Source organism: Elephantulus edwardii, unplaced genomic scaffold (assembly GCF_000299155.1).
Source record: "Elephantulus edwardii isolate Elephantulus edwardi_28Jun2011 unplaced genomic scaffold, EleEdw1.0 scaffold00089, whole genome shotgun sequence".
NCBI lineage: Eukaryota > Metazoa > Chordata > Mammalia > Macroscelidea > Macroscelididae > Elephantulus > Elephantulus edwardii.
The window spans coordinates 6010115-6035257 of record NW_006399839.1 but is presented as its reverse complement, the minus strand read 5'-3'; the positions used below and the strand labels follow the sequence as shown (position 1 = coordinate 6035257).

At 52.9% G+C, this 25143-nt stretch overlaps 1 protein-coding gene across 1 annotated transcript; it reads left to right on the top strand.

Annotated features, from left to right (window-relative positions):
- Positions 1 to 70: 70 nt before the first annotated feature.
- Positions 71 to 23205, top strand: MSI1 (musashi RNA-binding protein 1). Its single transcript, XM_006890424.1, has 13 exons — positions 71 to 107; positions 667 to 748; positions 847 to 931; positions 3822 to 3863; positions 5470 to 5562; positions 9539 to 9587; positions 10660 to 10742; positions 11807 to 11924; positions 16584 to 16664; positions 21305 to 21357; positions 21464 to 21488; positions 22008 to 22195; positions 23164 to 23205. Exons 1-13 carry the CDS (start codon positions 71 to 73, stop codon positions 23203 to 23205), a joined length of 978 nt encoding a protein of 325 aa, XP_006890486.1.
- Positions 23206 to 25143: the final 1938 nt, after the last annotated feature.

The following is a 25143-nucleotide window of genomic DNA, read 5'->3' as shown; positions in this document are numbered from 1 at the left end:
CCGCGCCCCCTGCTCCCTGGCGCCCGGCGCTCACGCGGGCCCTTTGTGTCTCTCCTCCTCCCGCAGCAAGATGTTCATCGGGGGACTCAGTTGGCAGACTACGCAGGGTGAGCAAGCCTGGGAGCACCCGCCGGCCCAGCTGGGCACCCTGGACCCCCCTAAGGCCCCTGAACCGGACCCCCCCAGCCAGGCCCTGCGCCCTGCTGACCCCGGGCGCTCCCCGCGCCCTCTATCACGACCCGCCCAGGGAACCCGAGAGCGCAGGGCAGTTGGCGAGAGCGCACGGCCCCAGGGGTGGAGAGGAGCAGATGAGGGGTTCAGGGGCCGTGGGGGGGGTGGGCTGGGCCCCCGGGACCCGCCGGTGGCAGCGCCAACTCCGCTCGCACCTGCGGCTCAAACTTTTGTGAGGCGGCTCCCCGAGCGGCGGGAACCCGGCCGGAGCAGTACCCCCTCCAGCCCTGCTCGGCCCTGGGCTTCCTGGGGCCCGGGTGGGCGTGCGGAGCCTCCGCTGGAACCGGCTGAGGGCAGAGGGGACAGCGGAGGGCGCGGGCAGCTGGGCGCGGGGGCGGCTGGGCCGCTTTGGGGTCACAGGGGGCAAAGGACACAGGGGGCGGGGGGAAGGGCACCGGGGCTCGAGCTGGTCCGAAGACGAGTGTGTGGTTACAGAAGGGCTGCGCGAGTACTTCGGCCAGTTCGGGGAGGTGAAGGAGTGTCTGGTGATGCGGGACCCCCTGACCAAAAGATCCAGGTGAGCCCCGCACCCCCTCCTCCTGCTGCCGGCTGGCCCCCCCACCATCCGCCACTCGCTGCCCTGTAACCATCTGCCTCTTGCTCGCTACCGCGCAGGGGTTTCGGCTTCGTCACTTTCATGGACCAGGCGGGGGTGGATAAAGTGCTGGCGCAGTCGCGGCACGAGCTCGACTCCAAAACAGTGAGTGGCCCTCGGGGCTGGGAGGGCTGGGTGGGGGTCCTCTGAGAGAAGGAGGCCGTGAGAGGAGGACAGGGTCAGCACTCTCCGTGGGGGACAGCTGGACAGTGTGCTTGAGAGAGGAGAGGAGGCTGCCATGCTCTGAAACTTTGTCACTAGAGTTGGGGGCAGAGGGAGGAGGAAACCCCCAGGCCTTCTGTGTCATGCTCCATCACCCCCCAGGACTAGTGAGATCAGGGGCAGCTCCTGCCCCTCCCTCCAAGTGCTAATGGGGATGCCTCTGAGTGAGCTTAGGGTGGGGCTGGGGGCTGGGGGCTGGGGGCTGGGTCCCTCCCCTCGCCCAGATGGGGTGGGTCAGGGCTACAGCCAAACAGCCAGTGGCTTCTCTTGAACTCTGAACTAGTATTGGGCTCAAGACCCTTCACCCCTAATTCAGACCAATGACAAAGCATGAGTGAACCCCCCCTCGGTTCTACATCTCCACTTTTGGTCAGTGCTGTTCCTGCTTTGTGTGGGAGCCTGGGACCCGCTTTACCCTCCCAGGGATTTATGGGAAGGGAGCTAGCTTGCTTGGAAACCGCCCTTGCCGACCCCCCCTGAGGACCTGCTAGCTCTTAGCAAAACGTGGCGTGTTTGGCCTTCAAACTCCTGGAACATTTTGCTGCTGCTCCTCTAGGTCCTGGGCCCTGCAGGGGGCGCTGGCTGTGACCCCCTGCTTGAGGAAAAGAGGGCAAAGGAGGAAGACAGGAGGGGTGTCTGGGTGAAGGGGGTGTCACTCTGTCTGAGACAGTACAATCTGCTCTCCCCTCTCTGCACTCCCCCACGCGCCCTGAGCCTCCCTGAGCCCTGGGCCTCCCTGCTTGGGTCCTGTTTACCTGCAACAATAGCTGGTTGTGCCCAAGAATTTGTTAAATTACTGCCTGTCCCCAACTTCTGTTATCTCTGCCCAGTGGCTCCGACTCCTGCTCACAGTAACGAGCAAATGAGGCCTCAACTTTGCCGGCTCTGAAAGGCTCTTGGCACAGCCCAAGTGACCTGGGAGTGGAGAGACAGTGGCCCATTGTTTGGGGTGATTATCTGCCATCAAGCTGCCTGTTCGGCTACCATCCCCTGTCCTCAGAATGCACTAGAAGCCCAGATTTAGGGGCTGAGGTGGGGTGGTGGAGCGGAGGAGTAAGAGATAGCTAAGAGGACAGAGGCAAAGCAGGGAGAAAAAAGGGTGAGGTGACAGGAGAGGGCAATGGCTTTGTGTGTGTTTGGCCTCTTAAGGCCAGGGAGAGGAAGGCTGACCCTGGAGAGTCTATTTTGGGTTCTGACTTTTACCTTTTATTTACTTGTTGAGTTTATTTATGTTGCCAACAGTGAGTCAGAGCGCAGGTGATGTGTGTCTGGAATGGGGGGGTGTGTGGACGGTGGCTTGGGGACAGTCTGGAAGATCTCTGTCAGGGTTTATGCAGGAAGTCTGTGTTAAGAGTGAGTGCTGGGGGCTGAGGAGGCTGCTTCTGGAAGAAATAGGCTGAAAGGGCTGAGATACAGTCACAACTCTAGTCAGGGAAATGGGTTCCTGTGATATTCACACACACACACACCCCAGCAGCCCAGCTGGACTCAGGGTAGGAGGAGGTATGCTCCCCTGTGTGTGGCTCCTAGAAGTTCCGTCTCTGTGGATGGATGGATCCTGGCTGGTTCCTGCCATTCAGGAGAGTGAAGCGTCTGAGCCAGTTGCCTAGAACGAGGCTGAGTTTTTTGAACGGAAAGAACTTTGGGAAAAGATGGATCTTTCCTGCGATTGGCTGGTGAACTTCAGTGTGATGTCCAGCCCATGTGGGTGGCAAGAAACTCTGGAATGACCAGCCTCTTCGGTCCTGCTTTGATCCCAGTGTCGCCTGCCCTGGCATTTGCTGTTTGCTGGTATGGGCGTAGTACCCAGGGGTACCCAGCTCCAACAATAACAAGCGTGTTCTAGTGTAAACTCTGCCCCAAGTTCCAGGAGCCAGGCAAGTGTCTTGATTTTTTTTTTTGTCCCCCTCTGATTGTTCACAGCCAGGGCAAAGGTGGCCCACTGGTAATAGCACCTTTGTTTGTGTAGTGCAGGGAAGTTCACAAAAGGCCGATTTCACCTATCTTATCTCCCGGGCCTGCAGCTGCCTCTGGGAAGAGTGGGTGTGATTATCCCCACTTTGCAGATGAGGGAACTGAGGCTCAGAGGGCTCCAGCGAGTTCCCAAGATCACAGGCTTGGCCAGGTGCCCAAGGTTGCTGAGTCCCAGCCCATGCCCTTGCGCGCCACCAAAGTCTGCCCTTAGCTTCACCCCAAGCTGCATTATCACGGGATGGTTAGCTTGAAGCATCAGGCCGAGCAGTGGCTGGTATTGGGGACACAGAACTGAGATTCCTCTGGGCAGCAGCCTCATCTTGCAGTGTTTTGTGGGGGGTTTTCCCCATTTGCCAGGCTTCATAAGTCTGAACTGTGAGGCTTACGTAGGCAGAGACTGCTGCTCATGTACCTGTAAAGAACTGAGACTTTCGAGTTCTTGCTGTGAGCCACACTCCACACCGAGTGCTTTGTATGCATCATGACCAGTCATTTGCAGGCCACTCTTTGAGGTGGATTTTCTTTGCCTCATTTGCCAGTGAGCTTGAACCTGAGGCTCAGAGAGGCTAAGTAGCTTGCCCACGGTCTTACACCTAGGAAGCAGTACAGGTGAAATTTGAACCCAGGCAGTCTGACTCTTGAACCATGACCCTTTCCTGCTAGGGATTCAGGGCAGGTTTTATCACTTCTGTGTCCTGGGATGAGAGGCCCTCGGGCCTGGGTTCTGTAGTCACTGGGCATCAGCCATCTGAAGCATGATAACCATAGTTTCTTCTTCAACCTCTCCTTTCTCTTTCAGATTGACCCCAAGGTGGCCTTTCCCCGACGAGCTCAGCCTAAGGTATGTGTGTGTGTGCGTGCCTGGAGACAGCTCTGTTACCAGAGAGAACTCTGGGCTGTCATTTTCCCAGCATTCATTCCTCCTAAGGAAACTGCTTCTGGAACCTCTGTTTGGAGTGTTTCCAGGGTGGTCTAGGTGGGAGAAAGGGGAGCTCTTTCTGATTACCTTGCTCTGTGGCTTGTGCTCTGGGATGGAGTGAGGAAGGGGCTTCATGTGTTGGGAGAAAGGGGAGCCCCTCAGAGGGAGGGGAGAGTTCATTGTTCTGTATTTAAAGCCAGTGCAATTTGGATCCTAGGCTAATTCTGACTTCACAGATCACAGCTTCTGTGGCCAAAGCCTCTGGGGTCAAACGCAGGCCAGACTTACCCCCTGAGGTTGATTGAGGTAGGGGCGAATGCCCAGTCACTCTCCAACCTCTGGGATGAGCCGCATCAGGCTCACAAAAGAGGGAACTCCAGAGCTTGGCAATCGGTGTCACTTTCCACTGTGTCCTGCTTAACCTGTCACCTGTTGTCCTTCAACTTAAGTGGCTCCGGCTCCCCCTCAAAGGTGTCCTCCTCCTCGCATTCTAGGTATATTTTTCAGGGGATCAGAGGGGTACAGGAGATTAATTTCTGGACAGTGGAGCACACAGCACTTTTGATGGAGGACAGGAGCCTTAAGATTTTCTTCCAGGGGGGCAACTGGCCAGATTTGAATTTTCAAGCTGCCGGATAGAGAGGGGCCCGAGGGAAAGCTGGCTATAGTCAGGACTCCTGGGTTTGCAGATGTTTATGTCCTAGGATGAGACCCCTCTCCCAGAAACCTCTGTTTTTTTCCCCAGTTTGTGAGGGAGTTGGTGAGCAAGGGTCCCTTAAGATTCTTAGCCAGGTGAATTCTTACAAGCCCCTCACCCCCAGCTCCTGCTGTGGGCAAGTGGTGAAGGAGCAAGTTAGAGGAGACAGGAAAGAGACACCTCTGGAAAGGATCCAGCCAAGGACCTGAAAGCAATTACAGAGCAGGTATCCCAAGGAAGCCGCACCAGGGAGCACATGGTCAGAATTGGGTTAATTCCATTAAGCAGTTTGGTGACAGAAGGTGCTTTAGTGTTAGGATGGGGCTGGGAATTGCCACGGATTAGCCATGCGCTCCTGGGGTAATTAAGACCATGTGTTCTTCCTAAAACATGGGCCGGGGCTCAGGGGCTGCCAGAGGTGGGGCTGGGAGGAGGGTGGTGAGGAAAATGTCTGCCTTGAGTTCAGGGAGACCCTGGGATGAGCCTTGAGTTCCCCAAGGGGAATGCTTGGGGCCTTCAAGTCACCATGGGTCTGGGTCGCTGACCACCCCATTTCCTGGTCTTAGTCTTTCAGGGAAAGCATTTTCTAGGCACAGACTCCTGGGAGGTAGGCAGGCAGGAGACCAGCCAGGGTGTGGGGTGCACAGCTGCCCATGACAGGCCTAGAAGCAGGGGTCCAGGGTGTGGGGGGAAACTCGAGGGGGGCCTTCCGAGCGGCTGGGGCCACAGAGAGCTTGTCAGCTGGCATCCTGGCAGGGGGGCCGAGCCCCTGCTGGTGGCAGTAGGCCACAGGCCTCAGATGCCCACTTTCTCGTTCCCTCCCCCTAACAGATGGTGACTCGAACGAAGAAGATCTTTGTGGGGGGGCTCTCGGTGAACACCACGGTGGAGGACGTGAAGCAATATTTTGAGCAGTTCGGGAAGGTTGGTTCAAGCTGAGTTTGCTTCGTGTTTGTGTGTGTGTGGGTGCAGGTGTGTGTTTGCTTGGGGGGTGCTTGCTCGGGTCAGGAGGCCCTGTGATGGGTGGGTATAAAGCGAGAGTCCCATCAGGTCACACTGCAAGGATGAAAGCAGAGGTGGGCCTTGCTGCAGGTGAGGCCAGGCCAAGGCGCCATCCAGCCTCCAGCCTGTATGTGGGCCTGAGGCTCCACACAGGTCCCAGGGGGAAGAAGCCACACAGAAGCTGTCCCTGTTGTTCCCTCGCTTGTGTTTTTCTCTGCCTTATCTTCATTCTCCCGAGGGAGGCTGTGCTCCCATTACCAGTTCGATCCGGCCACCCCTGGGCCTCCTGGGAGTTTGCACCTGCCCAGGCCACAGCCGGCTGCACCTTCCCCACCTCACTTCCTCCTGACCATGATAAGGAGGCGGTAAATAGGAGTCCTGTTTGTGCTCTGCACCCTGCTTGCACAGTCGGGGGCTTCGGGGGAGGCACTGGATCCCAACTATTGAGAGGATACTGAAAAAGAGTATCCCTGAAACACTGGTCAGGCCCAGCACCTGGCTAAAGTGCACCAAGCTTTCGGTTCTGGGTCACTGGGGCTCCCTGGGGCTCTGAAGAGACAGGAGGTGTGACAAAACCTGGCCGTAGGGTGCCCTTGAAAGTTGAGCCTAGGGAGACCAGGTCCCTTGGGGCAAAGGCGAACCCTGCTGTAGGTCTGGGGTGAAGGAGGGTCACTTTGCTTCATCAGTGGGTTGGGCAGGAGGCGGGGTCTCCCCTTTCCCACCGTGGAAGAAGGCGAAGAGGAAGAGGGTTGGGAAGTGGGATGGGTGTGCAGCGTCCTGTGTGCAGGGTGGAAGGGAGGCAGGGTGTCCCCCTGGCCCGCGGAGGCTGGGGTGTGGGGCTCCCGCGCGCGCCCCCCGTGGGGGACCTTGGTGCTGGGCGCAGGGCAGGCCCGGCCTGGGCCCCAGAGGGAAGGGCGCCCCTGGGAAGCAGCAGGCCCGCTCGGCTCCGGCGGGGTGTCTTTGTGTCTGAGCGCCGAGCATTAGAGCTCGCACTAATCTGATCCAGCAGCTGTGATTGGAGGCCGCCTGCCCCCGGGGCCGGCGTTGCCATGACAACCGGGCCCCAGGAGAAGCCGTCAGCGGCCGCGTCTTTTGTTCGGGCCTAAATCGGCGTTGGCATGTGAAACCGGCCCGGAGAATAGGCTGCCAGGGAGCGAGGGGGACAGCCGGGAATGCCAAGGGCCCCGCGGCAGGGGGCCCCCCCGCCCGGATCGAGGGGCCGCCGCCGAGGGGGGAACAATGGTCAGCCGCCATGGCTGCCACTCAGGCTTAGCGGCCGCCGAACTTGGCGGCTCCCACTGGTCAGCAAGCCTCAGCCGCCTCCCCTCCCCCCCGCCCGAGTCCCCCTGCCCCCGGGTTCCCATGGAGACCAAAGCCTATTAAGGACACTGGGCCGGTAGCCTCCCTCCCCTTAGCTGGCCCCAGGGAGGGGAGACCCGAGCAGGGGGACCCTGGACTCCCAGCCACTTTCCTTGAGCCCTGCCCTGGCTTCAACTCCTGGCCTGGCAGCCTGGGGTCCTAAAGTAGGAGGCTCAGGTTGAGGGGTCCTGGAGGGCAAAGGATGGCTGACTGAGTGGAGGAAGATGTGGCAGGAGCAGGGATTGGACTGCAGTTGTGGGTCAGGCAGGAGCTCCCAGAAGCTGACTAGGGAGAAGGGTGTGGCTGGTTGCTCCATTCATTCATGAGATAATTAATTATTGTGCACCTCTTGCAAGTCAAGGTGATCATAAATGACACGGCTGCTGTCCTCACGGAACCCTCTGAGACAGTGGTCTTGGTTGGCTCTTCAGCTCTGCTGTGTCCCCCCCCACCCCCGCCACGTGGCTATGGGCACGTCCCTCCATAATACAGATAATCGTTGCCATTCCTTATTAAACTGCATCCCAGGTACTGTGTTAAGAGATTTACTTGCCAAAAAAAAAAAAAAAAGATTGACTTGCAATCATCTCACAGGGGGCCCTGGTAGTGCAGTCTGTAGGGAGTTGTGCTGCTAAACTTAAAGGTGATGCTTCTCTGCCAGTTTGAATCCACCCTTGACCCTGTGGGGATAAAATGGATAATCTCCTCCCGAGTAATTTACAGCCTCCTGAAAACCTGCTGGAGAGACAGCTGTGAGTTGATTCTGACTCCAGGTCAATGAGAGAGAGGAGGTAGATGGAAACATGGCTGGTGCAAAAGGACTAAGAATGCACTTAGCTGCCAAGTGGAGCCTCCTTTAGCTTAGGTGCCTCAGAAGAAAGGCCTGGTGATCTCAGGAAGGGAGGGGAAATGTCAGCCGCTGAAAACCCTGCAGAACCCAACTTAACTCTGACGCACACAGGGTCTATGCGTCACCATGTGTAGAGCAAGGTCATAGGGCAGCTAGTTAAGAAGATAGGCATGATTTGTTTAAATGAGAATGTCTGAGGTTTATTAGGTTAGATAAAATGTATTCTAAAATTTTGAAAATATTAAGACACACTCATGCTCTATTTATAGATAGGGAATTGAAGTTAGAGAGGCATAAAATCATTTGCCCAAGATGACCCCATCAGCAAGTACAGGAATCAGGTCAACCAACTTGGCCTTCTCTGCTCAGAGCACAGCCCTCCTTTCTGTATTTCTCTTTTTCATGGGTAAAGCAGGGAACGGGCAAGTACTGCTGAGCCTTAAATGTCTGTTTTGGACCATGTTGTGTATTGGTGTTAGGACTCAGGCTGGGTCCTTGGAAGGGTCCTTGGAAGGGAGGAAACTGGTCCTTGGCTTCAGGTCCCTGGGACAGGAAACTCCTTGGGGAAGCCAGTGTCATCTCCCTTTGAGATTCTCCAGGGACACCCCCCTTCCCCCCTCCACTCTGCCCTGACTCAAGGGAATGTGGTTTTCCTGGGAGAGGGGAATGGTGGGGGAGTCAGAAGCTAGAAGCCTAAAGAAATCTAAAGTACCACCCTCATTCAAGGTCTTCTGGTTGAATGAGGCAAGGGAGGCCTCTTAATAAGTTAGTTGACAGGCCTGGAAAGAGAACGAAGAAAAGTTGGAGAGAAGCTCCCTGACCCCAGGGTTTTTTTCCTGGGAGCTTGGCCATTTGAGTCAGGAGGGTGAATCAGACTTTAGCTTAAACCCATGGAACACCTGACCTTGGCTGAGGGATTAAGAGGGCCTGGAGGAAGCACTAGTTGTGGGCCCAGGAAAGGAGGCAGGGCTGGGAGGAGAAGCTAAATCTCTGGCCGGCCAGCCAGCCATCTAAGGGGATGCCTTGGAGGGAGGTGCTGGAAGAGAAGCCTGGGGTCGGAGAGGTTGGTAATGGAATCCTCCCCCTGCCTCGGTCCTTTCCCCTCCCCCAGTCAGTGGGAGGCCAGCAGCCCAGGCACTGAACTGAACTCGACTTGCTTTAATTACAGCCTCCAGCAAAAGGAAACCTCAATTAGAGGAAAGGATCTGAACCAGGAGAGGAGAGTTGGGTCTGGCTGAAGTGGCTGCTGTCCGCCTGACTTTTGGGGCAGAGGAGAAAGGCATTTGTGTCCCCATTTTTCTCATCTTGCTCCCATGCTTCCGCTTCTAGCACCCCCTCTTTCTCCCTGTTGGGTCTAGGACTTGCTGTGTGACCTTGGGCAAGTGACTTCACCTCTCTGAGCCTTGATCTACAAACTAGGACTCTCTGCCTGAACGGAGAGAGGAGGCTGTGGTACAGCAGGTGGGGCCCAGTGCCAGGCACGTGGTAGGAGCTTCATGAGCGAGCCTGTGGTAGAGCAGGGAGCGCTGTGGCATCCAGTTGGGGTTGCACAAAGAAAGTTGTCCCCTGTACAGGCAGCAGGCCTGGGGTAAAGTCTGGGCTGGATTTTAGGGGAACGGAGTTGTTTCTGTGTCATGGTGGGGGTGTTGCTGGTATCCAGTGGGTCCTCTATGGCAGGCTCTGTTTCAGGTAGACGATGCCATGCTGATGTTTGACAAAACCACCAACCGGCACCGAGGTGAGTGTGGCCTCTCCCCCTGCCCAGGCCGAGCGGGGCTGGCAGGAGGGGAGGAGCCTGTGGTCAGTCAGGGGCTGCAGGTCACAGCTGCCCTTTCATCTTGCCTCCTGACATCCTATCCCCGAGGACCTGCATCCTCTCCAGGGCCTGGCCTTACAGAGGGCTTTTGTCCTGCCTGTTTCCTGTGCTAGAAACTTGCAGACACCCGAGAGGAGCAGTTCCCCCCACCCTCTCCAAACTGAGCCCTCTACCCCTGCCCTCCCCTGCTTGATGTCTGCCCAGCCTCCCTTGTCCCTGGTAATCAGAGCTCTGACCAGGTCAAGCCAGGCTCACTCCACAGTCTGGGGCAATCTACTGCTGCCACCACCAGTCACACAGCCCCCTAGGCTTAGCCTAGCGCCCGCCCCTTGTCCCTAAACCTGTGCGCATCTGGACACCAGTGGACACCCAGCTAGGTGGTTGCCCTTCCAAGGAACTTGCCTTCTTAGATCCCAATCCAGCCACTGGGACCTAGCCCAGAGAAGGTGAAGGGGTTTGTCTAGTTATTTTGCACTTTGCATCTTGTAGCCCTTTTTGGAAGTGGGCTATGTTCTGTGTGCATGCATGTGTTTGTATGAGTGTGTCTTGTTTGTGTGTGCACATCTGGTATGTCAGGGCAGCTGTCACATGTGAGGGGCCCAGCAGTGAGAATCTGATACGTGGGTACCTGAGTGTGTCTGGCACTAGGTAGATTTGAAAGTCTCCATGGTTTGGTATACTGGGTAAGTTTAGACGAACATTTGTGCAACAGGCAGTCTACCAAGATTCTGAGTGGGCTCATGATCCCACCTTAGCCACTTTCTGGCACGCTGGGTGACATGGACAGGTCATTTCACTTTGCTGAGCCTTGGTTTTCTCAGCTGTAATTTGGGACTAAAAACATCAGCTCAGTTAGTAGTCAGAGAGGGCCCTCAGCCAACCCTGTCATTAAATCCTCACCCACCAGAGAAGGGTGGTGATGTTGGTGGTACCTGAGGCTGCTATGTGGCCCTGATCCCAGGTTCTGACCCTTTGCACCTTGTCCTTCCTACAGGGTTTGGCTTTGTGACGTTTGAGAGTGAGGACATCGTGGAGAAAGTGTGTGAAATCCATTTCCATGAAATCAACAATAAAATGGTGAGCTGGGATTGGATGGGGGCGAAGGTGCAAAGGGACTGCAGTTTCCGGCTCAGCTAGCCAGGAGTCTGGAAGTTTCTGGAGCTGGTCATGGCCCTCACAGACAGATCTCTCACCCCCTAAAATTCTACACAGGGATGCTGTACCACAAGATTGGCCTACAGCATGGCTGGTGACTCTGAGAGACTTCCTTTAGTTTAAAAACCCCACTCAGCCACTTATTCCTGGGTGGATCACTTTTTTCTTTCACTGAGCCTGAGTTTCCTGGTCTGTAAAATGGGAATGACAGTATAAAATGGGGGTGACTTAATCATAAGAATAAGTGTAAACATTTCATGAAATATTGCAGGCAGAGCTATATACGCAATGCTTAGAACATAGTGAAGGGAGCTCTGGTGGCCTAGTGGTAGGAAGTAGTGCAGCAATCTCAAAGGCTTATGGTTCGAACCCACAAACGGTACACAAGAGCAAATACATAGTGAAGGCATAGTGAATAGTGGTGCTGCGTTGTGAACCAAACGGTCAGTAGTTTCAATCTACCATCAGTTACACAGTCTGATTTACAGCCTTGAAAACACAATATTGAGTTGTCATGGGTCAGAATCACTCAAAGGCTATGATTTCATACATAATATTGTGTTGTGTGCTGTCGAGTTAGAACTGATTCATTGCTGACCCTCCAAGTGGGTTTTCAGAGGCCATAAATCACACCAGAGGAGAGTGCCTATCTTTCTCCTGCAGAGCAGGTGGTGGTTTTGAACTGCGTACCTTCAGGATGATAGGCAGCTCCTTACTACTAAGCCACCAGTCCCTGGGTAAGTGGTACAGTTGGTTGATGCACTTGGCTATTAAATAAAAAGGTTGGATGTTCAAGTCTACCTGGATGTGCTAGGAAGAGAAGCCTGGCATTCTACTTCTGAAAAGCCAGACCTTGAAATCCGATGGAGCACGGTTCTTCCCTGACACCTGGGGGTGCCAGGAGTCCAAATCAAGTAGATGGCAGGCCCTCCAGAGGGCAGAAGGGACCATCTGGTCAGGGGGCCTGACTCCAGGTCTCATTGCAGGTGGAATGTAAGAAAGCTCAGCCAAAAGAAGTGATGTCACCGACGGGCTCAGCCCGAGGGAGATCCCGAGTCATGCCCTACGGGATGGACGCCTTCATGCTGGGCATCGGCATGCTGGGTATGTGCTAGGCCCTGCCGGCAGCATCTTCCTCTTCCTGCCTGGAACGGCTCCCAGGGCTGCCAGGGTGCACGTGGGTGGTGCGTCTCCTCTGTGGTCTGCCTTCCTGTCTGAGTCACTGGGCAGGAGGGAGTGGGGCTGGCGGGACACAGGTCTGGCAGGTCAGCTGGAGGTGGAGGGGTTTGGTTGGGCGGTGCTGCCCTCTGCTGGTGGCCAGGAGAATGATCTGGCCTTAATACACTCCGTCCGTCTGTCCATCCTTTCAGCAAGTGTTTTTTCCAAGTATATGCCAGGCCTTATGCCAGGATTAAAAGGTTCCCTAGTGGCACGGTGGTCAGATTACATGCCTGCTTACCAAAAGGGAAGCAGCCTGACCAGCTGCTCCGTGGGAAAAAGATGCACCGGTGGTCAGTGTAGATAACATTGCAGCCCTGGAAGCCCTGTGGGTCGGTTCCCCTTTGTCCGGCGGGCTTGTCGTGACTCAAAATGGACTTGGTACCAGTGGATCTGGGGGTTCTGAATAGCTTTGGTAGTTTGCCTTGGAACTTCGTGGTCTGGTGGGGAAGACAAGTGAAAAGATAAAGAGGGTTGGGATGGAGAAATGAACCAAACTCAGTCTTGGGAAGTCAAGAGGAAGTTACACTCATGCCATGTGGGCAGGATAAGGAGGAATCCACCATAGTGGGGAAGGGAAGGGTAGGGAAGAGTGTTCCAGGGGAAGGGAACAGCATTTGTAATGGCCTTTGCCAATGCGTGCAGTCTGCTCCTTGTTATTCGTTCAGCTAATATTCAGTGAGCACATTCAGAGAGGCAGGACCTACTGTCATGCGCTTGCCATCAATTGGGGCGATACGAGTAGGTAGCCAGTATCAGCATGGAGGGATTAGAGGCCGTGAGAGGTCCAGGGAGACATCTAACCCCACCTGAAGTCGGGGAACGCTTCCAGGATGAGGTGACGCCTTTGCTGAGTCTTTTGGTGGTTGACCAAGGGTCAGCTAGTATTTACAGGCACCAATTCCATATACAATGCTTATGAACAAGGAGTAGGGGGTGATGGATCTGTGTGTGGTACCCAGGAAGCACAGATCTTCCTGGGGAGACAAGGTGTGTGTGTGTATAGAAAGGCGACAGTACAAGTGGGCTTCATACTAGGTGTGGTGGAAAGAGAGGGGTACTGGGAGTCCAGAGGAGGGGGGCATGGTGTGGACTGCAAGGGGGCAGGATTGGAATCCCGGAAAAAGAAAAGAGCACCCTTCAAAGGGGATCCATTCTCCTCTTGAAGTTGTTTTATTTCTGAAACTCATTTTATTTGGAAATAATTTCAAATTTTAAGAGTTACAAAAACATTCACTTTTTCAAAGAATATTCACTTCCAGAGTTACCTATTGCTAACATGTACTCCATTTGCTTTGTCATTTGTGTGTGTGTCGCTGTTGTGGTTATGTGCCATTGAGTCAGAACGAACTGACAGCTGGCCCTCCAGTGGGTTTTCAGAGACTGTAAAGCACATGGGTGGAGTCTGCCCATCTTCTTGCCTCAGAGCAGCTGGTGGATTCAAACCATTTGCCTTTGAGTTGGCAGCACAACTCCTTACCCACTAGGCCACAAGGACAGCAATAAGAAATGGGGCGCGCACACACATTTGTGATTTTCTCTGAATCATTAGAGAGTAAGTTCTATACACCATAAGGACCCTTGGTAGTGCTACAGGTTAAAGACTGCACTGCTAATGAAAAGGTTGGCAGTTCCAACCCACCAGCCTCTCTGGGAGAAAGCTCTGGCAATCTGTGCCTTTTAAAGATTTCTTGTTTGTTATTACATGCCATTGAGTCAGAACTGACCCCTTGCGGACCCTCCAATGGGTTTTCAGAGGCAATGAATCGCACAGGAGGAGAGCGCTCATCTTCCTTCTGCACAGCAGCTGGTGGATTGAACCACATGCCTTTGGGATTGCAGTGCAGCTTCTTACCACGAGGCCACCAGAGGTCCCCTTGGGAACCATATAGGACAGTTCTTTCCTCTCCCGTAAGGTCACTCTGAGTTGAAACTTACTCAAACAGCAGTGGGTTGAGTTTTGTTTTGATTTCGACATCATGATGATTTATTCCTAAATACTTCCGTGTGTCTTTCCCAAGAACAATCTTCTTTCTTGTGACCACAATGCAGTTATCAACTTCGTAGATCTATACTGATATTCTATTTTTATCCAGCCGTTTTCCACTTCTCCCATCTGACCTGACAGTGTTCATTGTAGCATATTTTTGCCCTCCTGCACAGGATCTGGGCTTGAGTTAGATATTGCATTTAACTGTCCTGTCTTCTTAGCCTCCATTGATCTGGAATAGCAAGAAAATTTTATTTTCTCTTTTTGGTAATTTATTTCTTTGTTGTTGCTGTTAGAAAGTGTCCTCCTTTTTATTTTTTTAAATTACTATTATTTTTTTATGTGTGTGCCATCAAATCGGATCTGACTGGTACAGGAGGAGATTGTCGCTCCTTCTTCAGCAGAATATCTGGTGGATTTGAACCGTGCACCTCTGATTGCAGTGCAGCTTCTTGCCACTAGGCCGCCAGAGCTCGCCACTGTCCTCTTCTTTTAAGGTGATTCATGAGTGGATTTCACTGCCATCTAAAAGATATTTAGAAAGAAAACTCCTAATAAACCCCAGTAGTGGTGGCTAAGTAGCGTGGAGTCAGACCTGAGTTTTAACCCCAACTCTACCATTCTCTACCATTACTAACCTGATATTTTTTTTTCTTCTTCTTTGAACTTTACAAATTTCTTTTTCTGAAAACACTACAATTTTTTTTTCTTAAAGAGGCTCATTTTTACTTTTGTTTTTGCTGTTGTTGCTAATAGACACAGCAAAACATATACCAGTTCCATGATTTCTGCAAAATGAACTCAGTGGGACTGGTTACAATCTTCAAAGTGCACTGCTCTTCTTTTATCTCCCCTTTGTGACTTATTCTTCCTCCATTTGCAAATACTGACACCCCCCCCCTTAAGCTTCTGTTTAATCAACTCTGTAAATATTTAATAAAATATGTGCAGTCTCCTCCCGTACAATTTACAGCTGGTGAAAAAGCAAGAGGTTCAGCTATGAGTTGGTTCTGACTCAATGGCACATAATGACAAATAGCAGGCAAAGGGACCCTGCTGCTTTACTTGTGGGGCTGCTGATCAGCATATTGAAGGTTCAAATCCAGCTGTGCCATAGGAGAGAGATGAGACAGTCTGCTTCCCATTAAGATTTACAACTTCAGAAACCCAGTGAAGGTCACCATGAGTCAGAATCAACTCAATGGCAGTGAGTTTGTTAGTTAGTTAGTTAGTTAGTTAGTTAGTTAGTTTGTTTGTTTTTAGTGAGCTTGGTTTTAAGAAGCAGGCACCATGCTGGTACTAAAATCCCAAATTCAAGTTCACTGTCATCTTGCTGATTACAACCCATAGTGATTAGGCTTCTGTGGCCACAAAAGTTAGAAGACTTTTTGTCTTTCTTCCACAGCTGGGTTGGTGGTTTCCAATTACCAACCTTCCAGTTGACAGATCAACAACATTTCCCCCCTCAACCAGGGCTGGTGGCAGGGACACAGAAATAAAAGATATGAGGAAGATTAAAAAATAAGGATTTAAGAAAAACGATGCAAGACAGATAATGTCCATCAGTGCCATGAGGGGGCAAACAGGTGACAGGCTAGAGATGGTCACTGACTGGAAGGAAGGTGGGGGCTCCTGTAGGGAGACTTCTCTATGGAAGTGACATTTGAGCTGAGACTTGCGCAGTGACAAGGACCTAGTTGTGTAAAAATCTGAGGTCAAGAGTGTTCTAGGCTGAGAGAATAGTTAATACAAAGGTCCTGAGGTTGGAAGGAAAGTGGCCAGTTTTGTGGCCAATTTGAGAAAAAACAGGAGGCCGGTGAGGCTGGAGCAGACTCCAGGGGGTGAGGATGAAGGAGGAGGCAGGAGGCAGGGTACAAAGGCCTTAGTAAAGACTTTGGATTTTATTTCCAGCCAATAAGCAGCAGCACCTCTCTGAGCCTCAGTTTCCTTGTCTGTAAAATGGGGTTCCTGATAGGACTAAAAGCCTTTGGCTGGTGCAGTTACAAAGCTAGCCTGAGAGTCAGTGGTTCAAACCTACCCATCAGTGCTGTGGAAGTAAGGCCTGGCAGTCACAGCCAAGAAAATGTAGTGCCTGGGACCGTCCGGAATCAAAATCCACTTGACAGTAGTGGGTTTGGGTTTGGTGCATTAGCACCTGAAGAGACTGGGTGGTATGGTGCGTAACATGTCAGGCTGCTAAGAGAAAGGTCAGCAGTTCGAATCCACCAGCCACTCCACAGGAGACAGGGTATACATGCTCCTGTAAGAATTCACAGCCGCAGAAACATGATGGAGCGTCACCCTGCGTCGACGGCCATGGCTGGGGTGATTGCGTCTACCTCGCCAGGCAGGCTGTTGGAAGTTAAATGGGATAAGTTAGTGTGCGGCTTAGTTAGCACTGAGGGGGGCCTGGCACACGGATGTCATGTGAGCACCTTATCGTATGACCACGTCATATGCATGATATGATACGGGTCAGTGGGAGGACAAGTGGCTCAGAAGTCCCTTCCACACAGGCAGTCCCCAGCTCTGACACTGTTCCCTTACCCCGTCAGGTTACCCGGGTTTCCAAGCCACGACCTATGCCAGCCGGAGTTACACAGGCCTCGCCCCCGGCTACACATACCAGTTCCCAGGTAAGTCCTGCTTGGTGTCCCTCCACTGCCAGCATGACTAGCTCCCGGGAAGTCTGGCATCCTCAGGGCGGTATCTGGGGTGCATGGCCGGGGTTCTGCCTGCTGGAGCCTTGGAAGGAAGGGTTTGTCCGAGGAAAGAGCACCTCCCCTCCCAGTCTGCTCCCGCCTACACCCAGGAGCTGAGCGGGGACTCCCCTCGGCCCTGCATGGCACACTGCTCCCCGAGACCGTCTTTCCACCTCCTGCCTTTCTCTCCTGCCTTCTCTGTTCTGGAGTTGCCACTTCCACCAAACACAGGTTGTGGTGAGGGGGCCTCCCTGAGGACTGACACTGGGACATTTATGACAACTAGAGGCTGCTGGGTGGCACAAATAGATTGTGATCAGCTGTTGACCTAAAGGTTGGCAGTTCAAGCCCACCCACTGCATCATGGAAGAAAGGCAGTCAGTTCCCATTAAAGACTGCACCCCAGAAAACCCTAGGGAACACTTTCCCTCACATGGGGTCACTATGCCTCCTCACTGACCTGGCATTGACGGGTTGGCCTGCCTTGTAATGACTAGGTGCCATCCTGAGCCCTGTGGTCGCAATTCTCACTTGTAATTAAGAATAAAAATAACACCAGCCCATGACATGAGTGGTAGGAAGCCCCACTTACTTCCGCACTGGCCCCTGATGGCTGTGCAGTGCTGTTTGCTTTTTATTAAAATCCTGTAAACTGTTTTAATCAGCTTCTTTTTTGCGAGGGTCCCTTAGCGGGTTGCATCACACACCCTTTCATCTGTCTATCATCTTGGAACCCTTTGCATTTGCTTTCTTAAAAAAGAGTATATTGGGAGGTTTTCAGTGCAGTTTCACACAGCAGTTTAGTTTCCCGCTCAGCATTTCCATGCAGATCATTCGGTGACCTCACAGTTAAGGGTCTCCACAATGAATGAAACCGCCCTGTTTCCACCCTGCTTGGTTCACTGCTGTCCACCTAGTTTCCCTGTCTCCCTGCAATCTCGTCTTTATTTTGAAGTAACTGGCCCTTTGGTCTCTTAGCAGTGACTTCTGTGTGTATTTTGTTGTCTAACCCTCACAATCACCTGAGATGTGAAGTTAGAATATCCTTATGTGACTTAGAAATACCTCAACTGGAGACAAGATTCTCCAATGTATCTTAGCTAGGAAATGGGATATATTAACCAGCGGCAGTGAATGCGATTTTTATAATATCTCCAAATGATTGTGTTGAAAAACTAATATGATCTGTAAACCCTCAAGTGAAAATTTAAAAATTGTTATAAAAGACTTAATTGGGGAATAGAGGAGATGAGACTTGGGCCTAAGTCCATCCTACTTGAGGGCCACTGCTCTTCAATGCTGTCTGCCCTGAATCTCACCCAAAAAGAAAGTAGAGTTCTGGGCAATGTCTTAGTATGTGTCTAAGCACTTCATTTATTTTTATTTTTCTGTAATTTTTAAATGTTTTTTAAAAATCTGGTTGTGGTGAAAATATACATATCATATCCCATCCCACCTATTCCTCCATGCACAATTCAGTGATACCCCTCAAAATCTTCAGGCTGGATAACCATGACCAATATCCCTTTCCACACCATCCCACCACATTGACAGACACACAGCGTCCCCTCAGCAAGAACAATCCCTGTCAACCGTCAGCCTTGTCGGAAACAGTTGGAAGGTTAGATGTGGAGTTTCAGGGTTTATTTTAATGGGGAGAAACAGTTTGGACCAGGGGAGGAGAGGAAGACTGTACAACTTGAATAGGGTCATCGATGTCACTGAATTAAAAACATAGAACCAGCTCACAGTGTTTTTCACGACAACAAAATGAAATATTTTTTCAAAGAACGAAACCACTTGAACTCTCACTCCAGTTTAGCTCCACATCCAGGGTATAGGTGGCAACTCCCCCCACTTTGCTTCCTCTTTCTCTCCTGCTTTCCCTCCTGCCTACTGGGGGCTATGCTCCCCCAACCCTGCCCTGACCCACAACTCCTGAGTCCTGTGCATGGCCTGTCCCCATGTCCCCAACCCAGTTTCCCTGTGGGTACCTCCATCCTCCCCGCTCCAGGGGCCTCCCCTGCTTCCTCCTAAGCTGTTTTCCCTTTCGTTTTAGAATTCCGTGTAGAGCGGACCCCTCTCCCGAGCGCCCCAGTCCTTCCCGAGCTTACAGGTCAGTTGCTCGGATTTCCTACTCCTCACAGGCCACCGGGAGAAAGACCTACCTGGGGAGAGCTAGCTGGGACCCCTTCTTCCTGCCCATCAGCCCTCTGGCTTGAGGGGGCACAGCAGCTTATGCCAGCAACACTGGCCAGTTCAGGCACTGGCCAGTCTGCATAGCTGCCTGGCCCTTTAGGGCAGGGCACCTGGCCAGGCCCAGCAGATGGAGACGAAGTCACTCGTTTGTCCACTTGGCAAATATTTATCGAGCACCTCCAGTGTGCCAGACACCACGGTCCAGCCACAAGCAGCCCAGGGTCTCAAACTCAGAGCAACATGGACCAGGTGGGGGCTCTGGCCTGCTGACGTGGGTATGTCCACTCAGTTCCAGTGCCCCAGCCAGGCGAGGCTACAGACCCAGAGCCTTCTAATCTCATTTCTCTAGAGCAGCCAGACCCCGGTTTTTGCTCTAGTTAAAACATTTGCAATCCTTTCTTTTTTCTTTTTTTAAAAACATTTATTTTTATGTGAAATGCTAACTGTTGGCAACAAATTCCAAAATTTTACACCACTTGTGCAGGCCAAATGAATCATATATGAGGGCCGAATGCAGTCCTCTGGGCAAGTGGGAGGAACTTTCTGGAACCCGCTGGAACTTTCTCTAGGGCCCGCCCACTCCGCTCCTGAGCTGGGAGCGAGGTCAAGAGGGGTACATGCACAGATGAGATGAACAGCGAGGGGTTTCTCTGTTTATAACCTGCTTCTCCCTGCCCCACCCACCCCAGACTCTTGCTCGCCAACCTGGGAGCGTGTGGAGGATGTGAGCATGGCTGCTGCTTTTAGATGAGATCTTCCTTCTCAGTGGTGTTCAGGGGTTCTCTCACCAAAGTGGCAGGCAGGAGAAGAAGTGGAGGGTGAAGGTAGGGGAAGGAGGACAGTGTCCTAGGGGCAAGAAAAGTAAACGGCTTTTCTCTGAACAGAGTGAGTTTGAAAATTATTCTAGGGGTCAGGGGTCCCTTCTATTCATTCCAGAAATAGGAGGCAGGGGCACCACGCTGACAAGCCAGAGCCTTAGCTCCTGTAGAACTTTACAGTCTAGGGAGAAAAGTACTTTGTACACGAGCCAGTCCTTTGCGGTTGTGATGAAGGTACATTTGAGGCGTTTCCTCAGATCTCACTCTGGAACCTTCTAGGTGGACTGAAAACAGAGACCTTAGAGCCTTGTCCCTGCCCCTCCAAGAACTGACAGGAAACCTGTATTGCAGTCTCTCTGGGTGGTGCAAAGAGTTCATGCACTCGGCTACTTAAGTGAAAGCCTAGAGGTTCAGACTCACCCAGTTGGTGCTCAGAAGAAAGGCCTGGTGTTCTGCTTCCCAAAAACAAGCCACTGAAAATCCCACGGAAGCACAGCTCTACGCCAACGCACCTGGGGTTGCCACCACTCAGTGACAGCGGTTGCCAGGACCTCTTGCCCCATGTCTAGTCCCCAAAACAGCACTGAGGGACACATCTCCAGATGGAAGACTGGCTGTTCATGGGGAGCTTGGCCAAGTACCCTCTCCGGGCAAGGCTGTATAGGCTGCCGTGGCAGAACCAGGCAGTAGGGGGCGCTCACCCTGCAGCCCCTGTGATCGACTCACACAAGCCCAAAGGTTATTAAAGAAATATTTATTAAGCACCACCTGTGAACAAGGCAAGGTTTTACATGTGTCGGGAGTGAAAGGCTAGACAACAAACAAGGAAATAGTAGGGTCCCCTATATCTTAAGAGGGGATCACAGAGACAGGGCTGAGGGAATTGGAGGAGGGTGGCCACTTCTGGCTGGGTAGGCAGAGATGCCTGAGACACAGGAAGCACCAAGATGCACACAGTTTCCTGCCCTGAGACACAGGAAGCGCCCAGGTGCACACAATGCCCTTCAAGCATTCTGTGGAGAAGGGATGAGACACTGGGGACAAGGCAGCTGAAGTTGCTAAGTCCTGGAGTCTTAGCTTCTTCCTGATCCCACAGGGAGCTCTGAAGGATAAAGTAGATAGATCACAGAATCGGCCCAGAGTTGTGCCTATGGTGGTCAGTCATAGGTTGCAGTCCAATGAAATTGGACTGAGGGTACCAGGCACCTTGGGGTGAAGTGGTTCCTGTTCTGTAAGGAAATTCTCTAGGGAGGGGACAGCGCAGAATGGATACGTCTGTCTGACAGAGGAGCACTCTGGTCTGGGTGACAGCGTCTCACCCCCAGTGAGCCTTGGCTTGTCCAAGTGCCTTATGAGTCTAAGGGAGAAACTGAGGCAGAGCTGTGGTGACCTCTAGGGAGCTATCCTTTCTCCTATCTTCCTCCAGCCATTCCACGGGTGGGTGCAGGCACAGATGGCAAACTGGGATGGTTCTTTCTGCCCAGAGGGTCAGGATTCCCTTGAGCCACCTCCATCCCCTGCCTGGCCACACTGATGCGCCCACTCTTTCTCTTCCAGCCATTCCTCTCACTGCTTATGGACCAATGGCAGCCGCGGCGGCAGCAGCAGCTGTGGTCCGGGGAACAGGTGAGGCCTCTTGTCTGAAGGACATGAGGGAGGGGAGTGCAAGTCAGAGGAGGCTGCAGAGGTAGGGGGCTGGCTGCCACCCCTTTACAGAGGGGCTCCTTTACTCATGCCATTAGCTGAGTTCCCTCTTTGTGGTCCTGCCTTGCTTGGGGAGCCAACTGCCACAGCACTGAGCCCCCACATACAAGGGCTTCCAGGAGCCCTCAGAGCTGGAGGCAAAGGGAAGGACCAGCAGAGGGATCAGCATGTGCAAAGGCTCAGAGGCCAGTCAGCATGGGTCTAGAGTGCAGAAGGAGGGAGTGAGGGGACAGGGGCAGGAGAAAGCAAGCCTGAGGAGACACTGAACCATTCAGGCAGCAAGTGACAGAGGCCAGTTTTTAGGAAACACAACCCAGGTGCAGAGTAAGGAAGGACTTGAAGGGGGCTGGGGGCAGGTGGAACAAGAGACCAGTGAGGAGGCTGCCAAGTGATAACGGATGAGAGATAGGGGGCTGGGCTAGCTGTGGAGGGTGGATGGACTAACTGAAGTGTTTGCTGGGGTGTGGGGGAGAGAGTGGATGAGGGACCGCACAGTAGCCTTGAGCCTCACCCCCCACGGGGGACTCTCACCATCTTCTTCTTTCTGGGTTACCAGGCTCTCATCCCTGGACGATGGCTCCCCCTCCAGGTTCGACTCCCAGCCGCACCGGGGGCTTCCTGGGGACCACCAGCCCTGGCCCCATGGCCGAGCTCTATGGGGCGGCCAACCAGGACTCAGGGGTCAGCAGTTACATCAGCGCCGCCAGCCCTGCCCCCAGCACTGGCTTCGGCCACAGTCTCGGGGTGAGTGGGTCAGGCCCTAGGAGGCCCCGAGGTCAGGAGACAGAGAGACGTTTTCTACAGGAGCCAAAGAGGGGCAGGGTTTGCATCCATCCACTGGGCATTTAATTATGGCCGGCCATCTGTGTATCAGTCAGGGAGCCCTGCTGGCATAGTGGCTAAAGGATTCGACTGCTCACCAAAAGGTTGGCAGTTCCAGGCCCAATGGAGGGTGAAGCAGCAGTGTGCTCCTGTAAAGACAGACAGCCTCAATAAACCTATGGGCAGTTCTGCTCTGTCCCAGAGTCGCTGTGAGTCACAGTTGACTCGATGGCAGTGGATTTAGGTGTCCTAGGCAGGAGACAGACAGGAGGAGTCTCTGAGTGGTGCGCATGGTTAAACACTCGAACATTAGCCAAGAGGTTGGCAGTTCGAGCCCACCCAGAGGTGCCTTAGAAGATAGGCCTGGTGATGCTTCTGAAAGGTCAAAGCCTTGAAAAGCCCACTCCTCACACACTGGCGGGTCACCATGAGTTAAAATCAACTTAGCAGCTAAACCACAGAAATGTCGTGTGATAGAAATGCACTATTTCTATCTGTGTGGTAGTCAGATTCAGATTCAGGCCCCCCTGCCTTTTTCTAAGGAGCTCTGAGGTAGCTTAGTGCATCATTTAAGCAAGCAGCGTATCTGAAAGGTTGGCAGTTCAAATCCACCTGCCACTCCAAGGGAGAAAAATGGACAAAGGCTCCTCCTAAAAAGAACCACTGTTTTGCAAACCCAATGGAGGGTCACTCTGAGTTGAAATCAACTCACCAGCAATGGGCTTTTGTTTTGTGGGGGTCTTCTGTCTTTTATCAGAGTGCTGGCAGCATTCAGATTCCCAGGCTGCAGAGGGCTCTGCACCCCACCCAGGGGTCAGTGGGACAGCACACAGTTCTAGGGTTGTTCTGCCCTCCCCAGGGATCTAGGAGTGACAGTCTTTTCTTCCTAGGGTCCCTTGATCGCCACAGCTTTCACCAATGGGTACCACTGAAGCAGGGGACAGGTGGCAGGAGGTAAGGAGGGGAGGGTGAACCTCAGTGCCCACAGAATCCATACCCAGTGGGGGAGGTAGACTTGGCAAAGATGCTCATTCTGCTACATTTGAAAATGTTAGTGAGTGTAAGGCCACATTTCACATACCGCATTGGCAAAGGTTCTTGGGCGTCTAGAAGGTCCTTCTCCAGATCTGAAACACTAATGCTCCCTCGCCCAATAGTTCTACTTCCAGGTACTTATTTTAAAAGCTCCCAGTAACCAGCCCAACAAAAAGACACTACTAAATTAAACATGTGTGCAGATGATGGAATATTACATAGCTGTGAAAATGGATACAGTGAATACTTGTGATGGTTGAACAGTGGAGTTAATGTCCTTGAATTGTTCCTATAAAAAAATTAAAATATAGACGTTTTGATACAGAGCTAATTCCACAAAAATACACAAGAAGGGGTGACCTTTGGTGGCCTAGTGGCAAGAAGCTGCACTGCAACCCCAGAGGTGCACCGTTTGAATCCACCAGATGCTCTGCTGGAGAAGGAGGGACAGTCTCCTCCTGTACCAGTCAGATCCGATTTGATGGTACACACAAAAGAACAATAAAGAAAAAAAATTTAAAAAATACACAAGAAGGGAAAGAAGACAGAATATGATCCATCTTTATGCATCAACAAAGGTGCAAGCTGAAAGGGTCCACAGTTAGGGGCCCAGGGGCTTGCTGTGCACAAGTGATGAAAGGAATTAATTTCATTCATTCTCTCAGGTAAACATTTATAGAGGTGTGAACAAGACCCCTCTCAAGTTGCAGGTGCAAATCAAGTAGACAAATGAGATGGTTTGGAGAGAATAAAAATTTGAATACATTTTAATAAAGTCCGTATCTGGGGAAAGTACAGTCAATACAGGGATGAGGCCAGGGTGAAGCTCACCTGGGAGGGGATGAGGGGAGTAACTTTAAAGGGTCCCCCAAGAAGAAGCCAGGTCCCCATTTTCTACCCCTGTGTCCTCAGCACCCTAGCCTGCAACTGACCGAGGACCACGAGGGAGCCAGCCGAGGGGGCAGGGGACAACCTCAGCCGCAGCCGCCGCCCCCTCCCCTGCAGCGACTCGGACCCCGCTACTGCCTGCCCCCCTTCTCCCTGGGCCTGGCTCCCTGCCCTGCTGCCCCCCACACCACCATCTGGCCCCCTACTAACCTCCCCCTTTTCCATCCTCACCCCCACCTCCCTGCCCGCTTTTATTTATTTTGGATTAGCTGGTTGCCCGACCTCCCTGGTTCTCCCAGGCCTGCGCCCCTCCTGCCCACCAGAAGGCTTTTGTATTTGTGCATAGCTAGACTGAGGGCGGAGGGAGCCTGCTACAGTGCCTGCAGGCCCAACCCATGTTTTTTATTCTGATTTTTCTCCTCTTTTTGCTTTCTTTTTTTTTTTTAAAGAGAAACCATTTTTAAACTATTTCTAGGTTTGTGAATGTGAAGCCCCAGGCCTCGAGGGGGCCAGGTGCCCCCACCAGCTAAGAAGTGTCTGTGTGGGTGTGGGCCCCTGGCCACCACCTGCCCTCAGGCCTGGAGAGGACAGGGCTGCAGGCCAGGCCGAGCCCCTGGACCCCAGCCCCGTCCTGTATCATATGTAAATACTGTGAGGTGAAGCCCACCTCTCCTTGGACCCGTGGGGCGAGGGCCTCGTCTCCCCATTTCTCTCCCCCTCCTCAGACTCCATCGTTACTGTAAGCTTGTAGCTCCGCTGTGGCCTCAGCGGGCGGCTCTCTCAGGCCCTCGGGGAAAGGCCTTGGGTCTCCTCACCCCGAAAACCCAGTGTGGGGGCAAGGGAGGAGAAGGGCTTGCCTGGAGCCACTGCTGGAAGGAAATTAACTCTCCAAAGGTCCCCCTGGCCCCCCTGCCTGGTTTAGATCCTCATGGCTTCTGCTCTGAGCC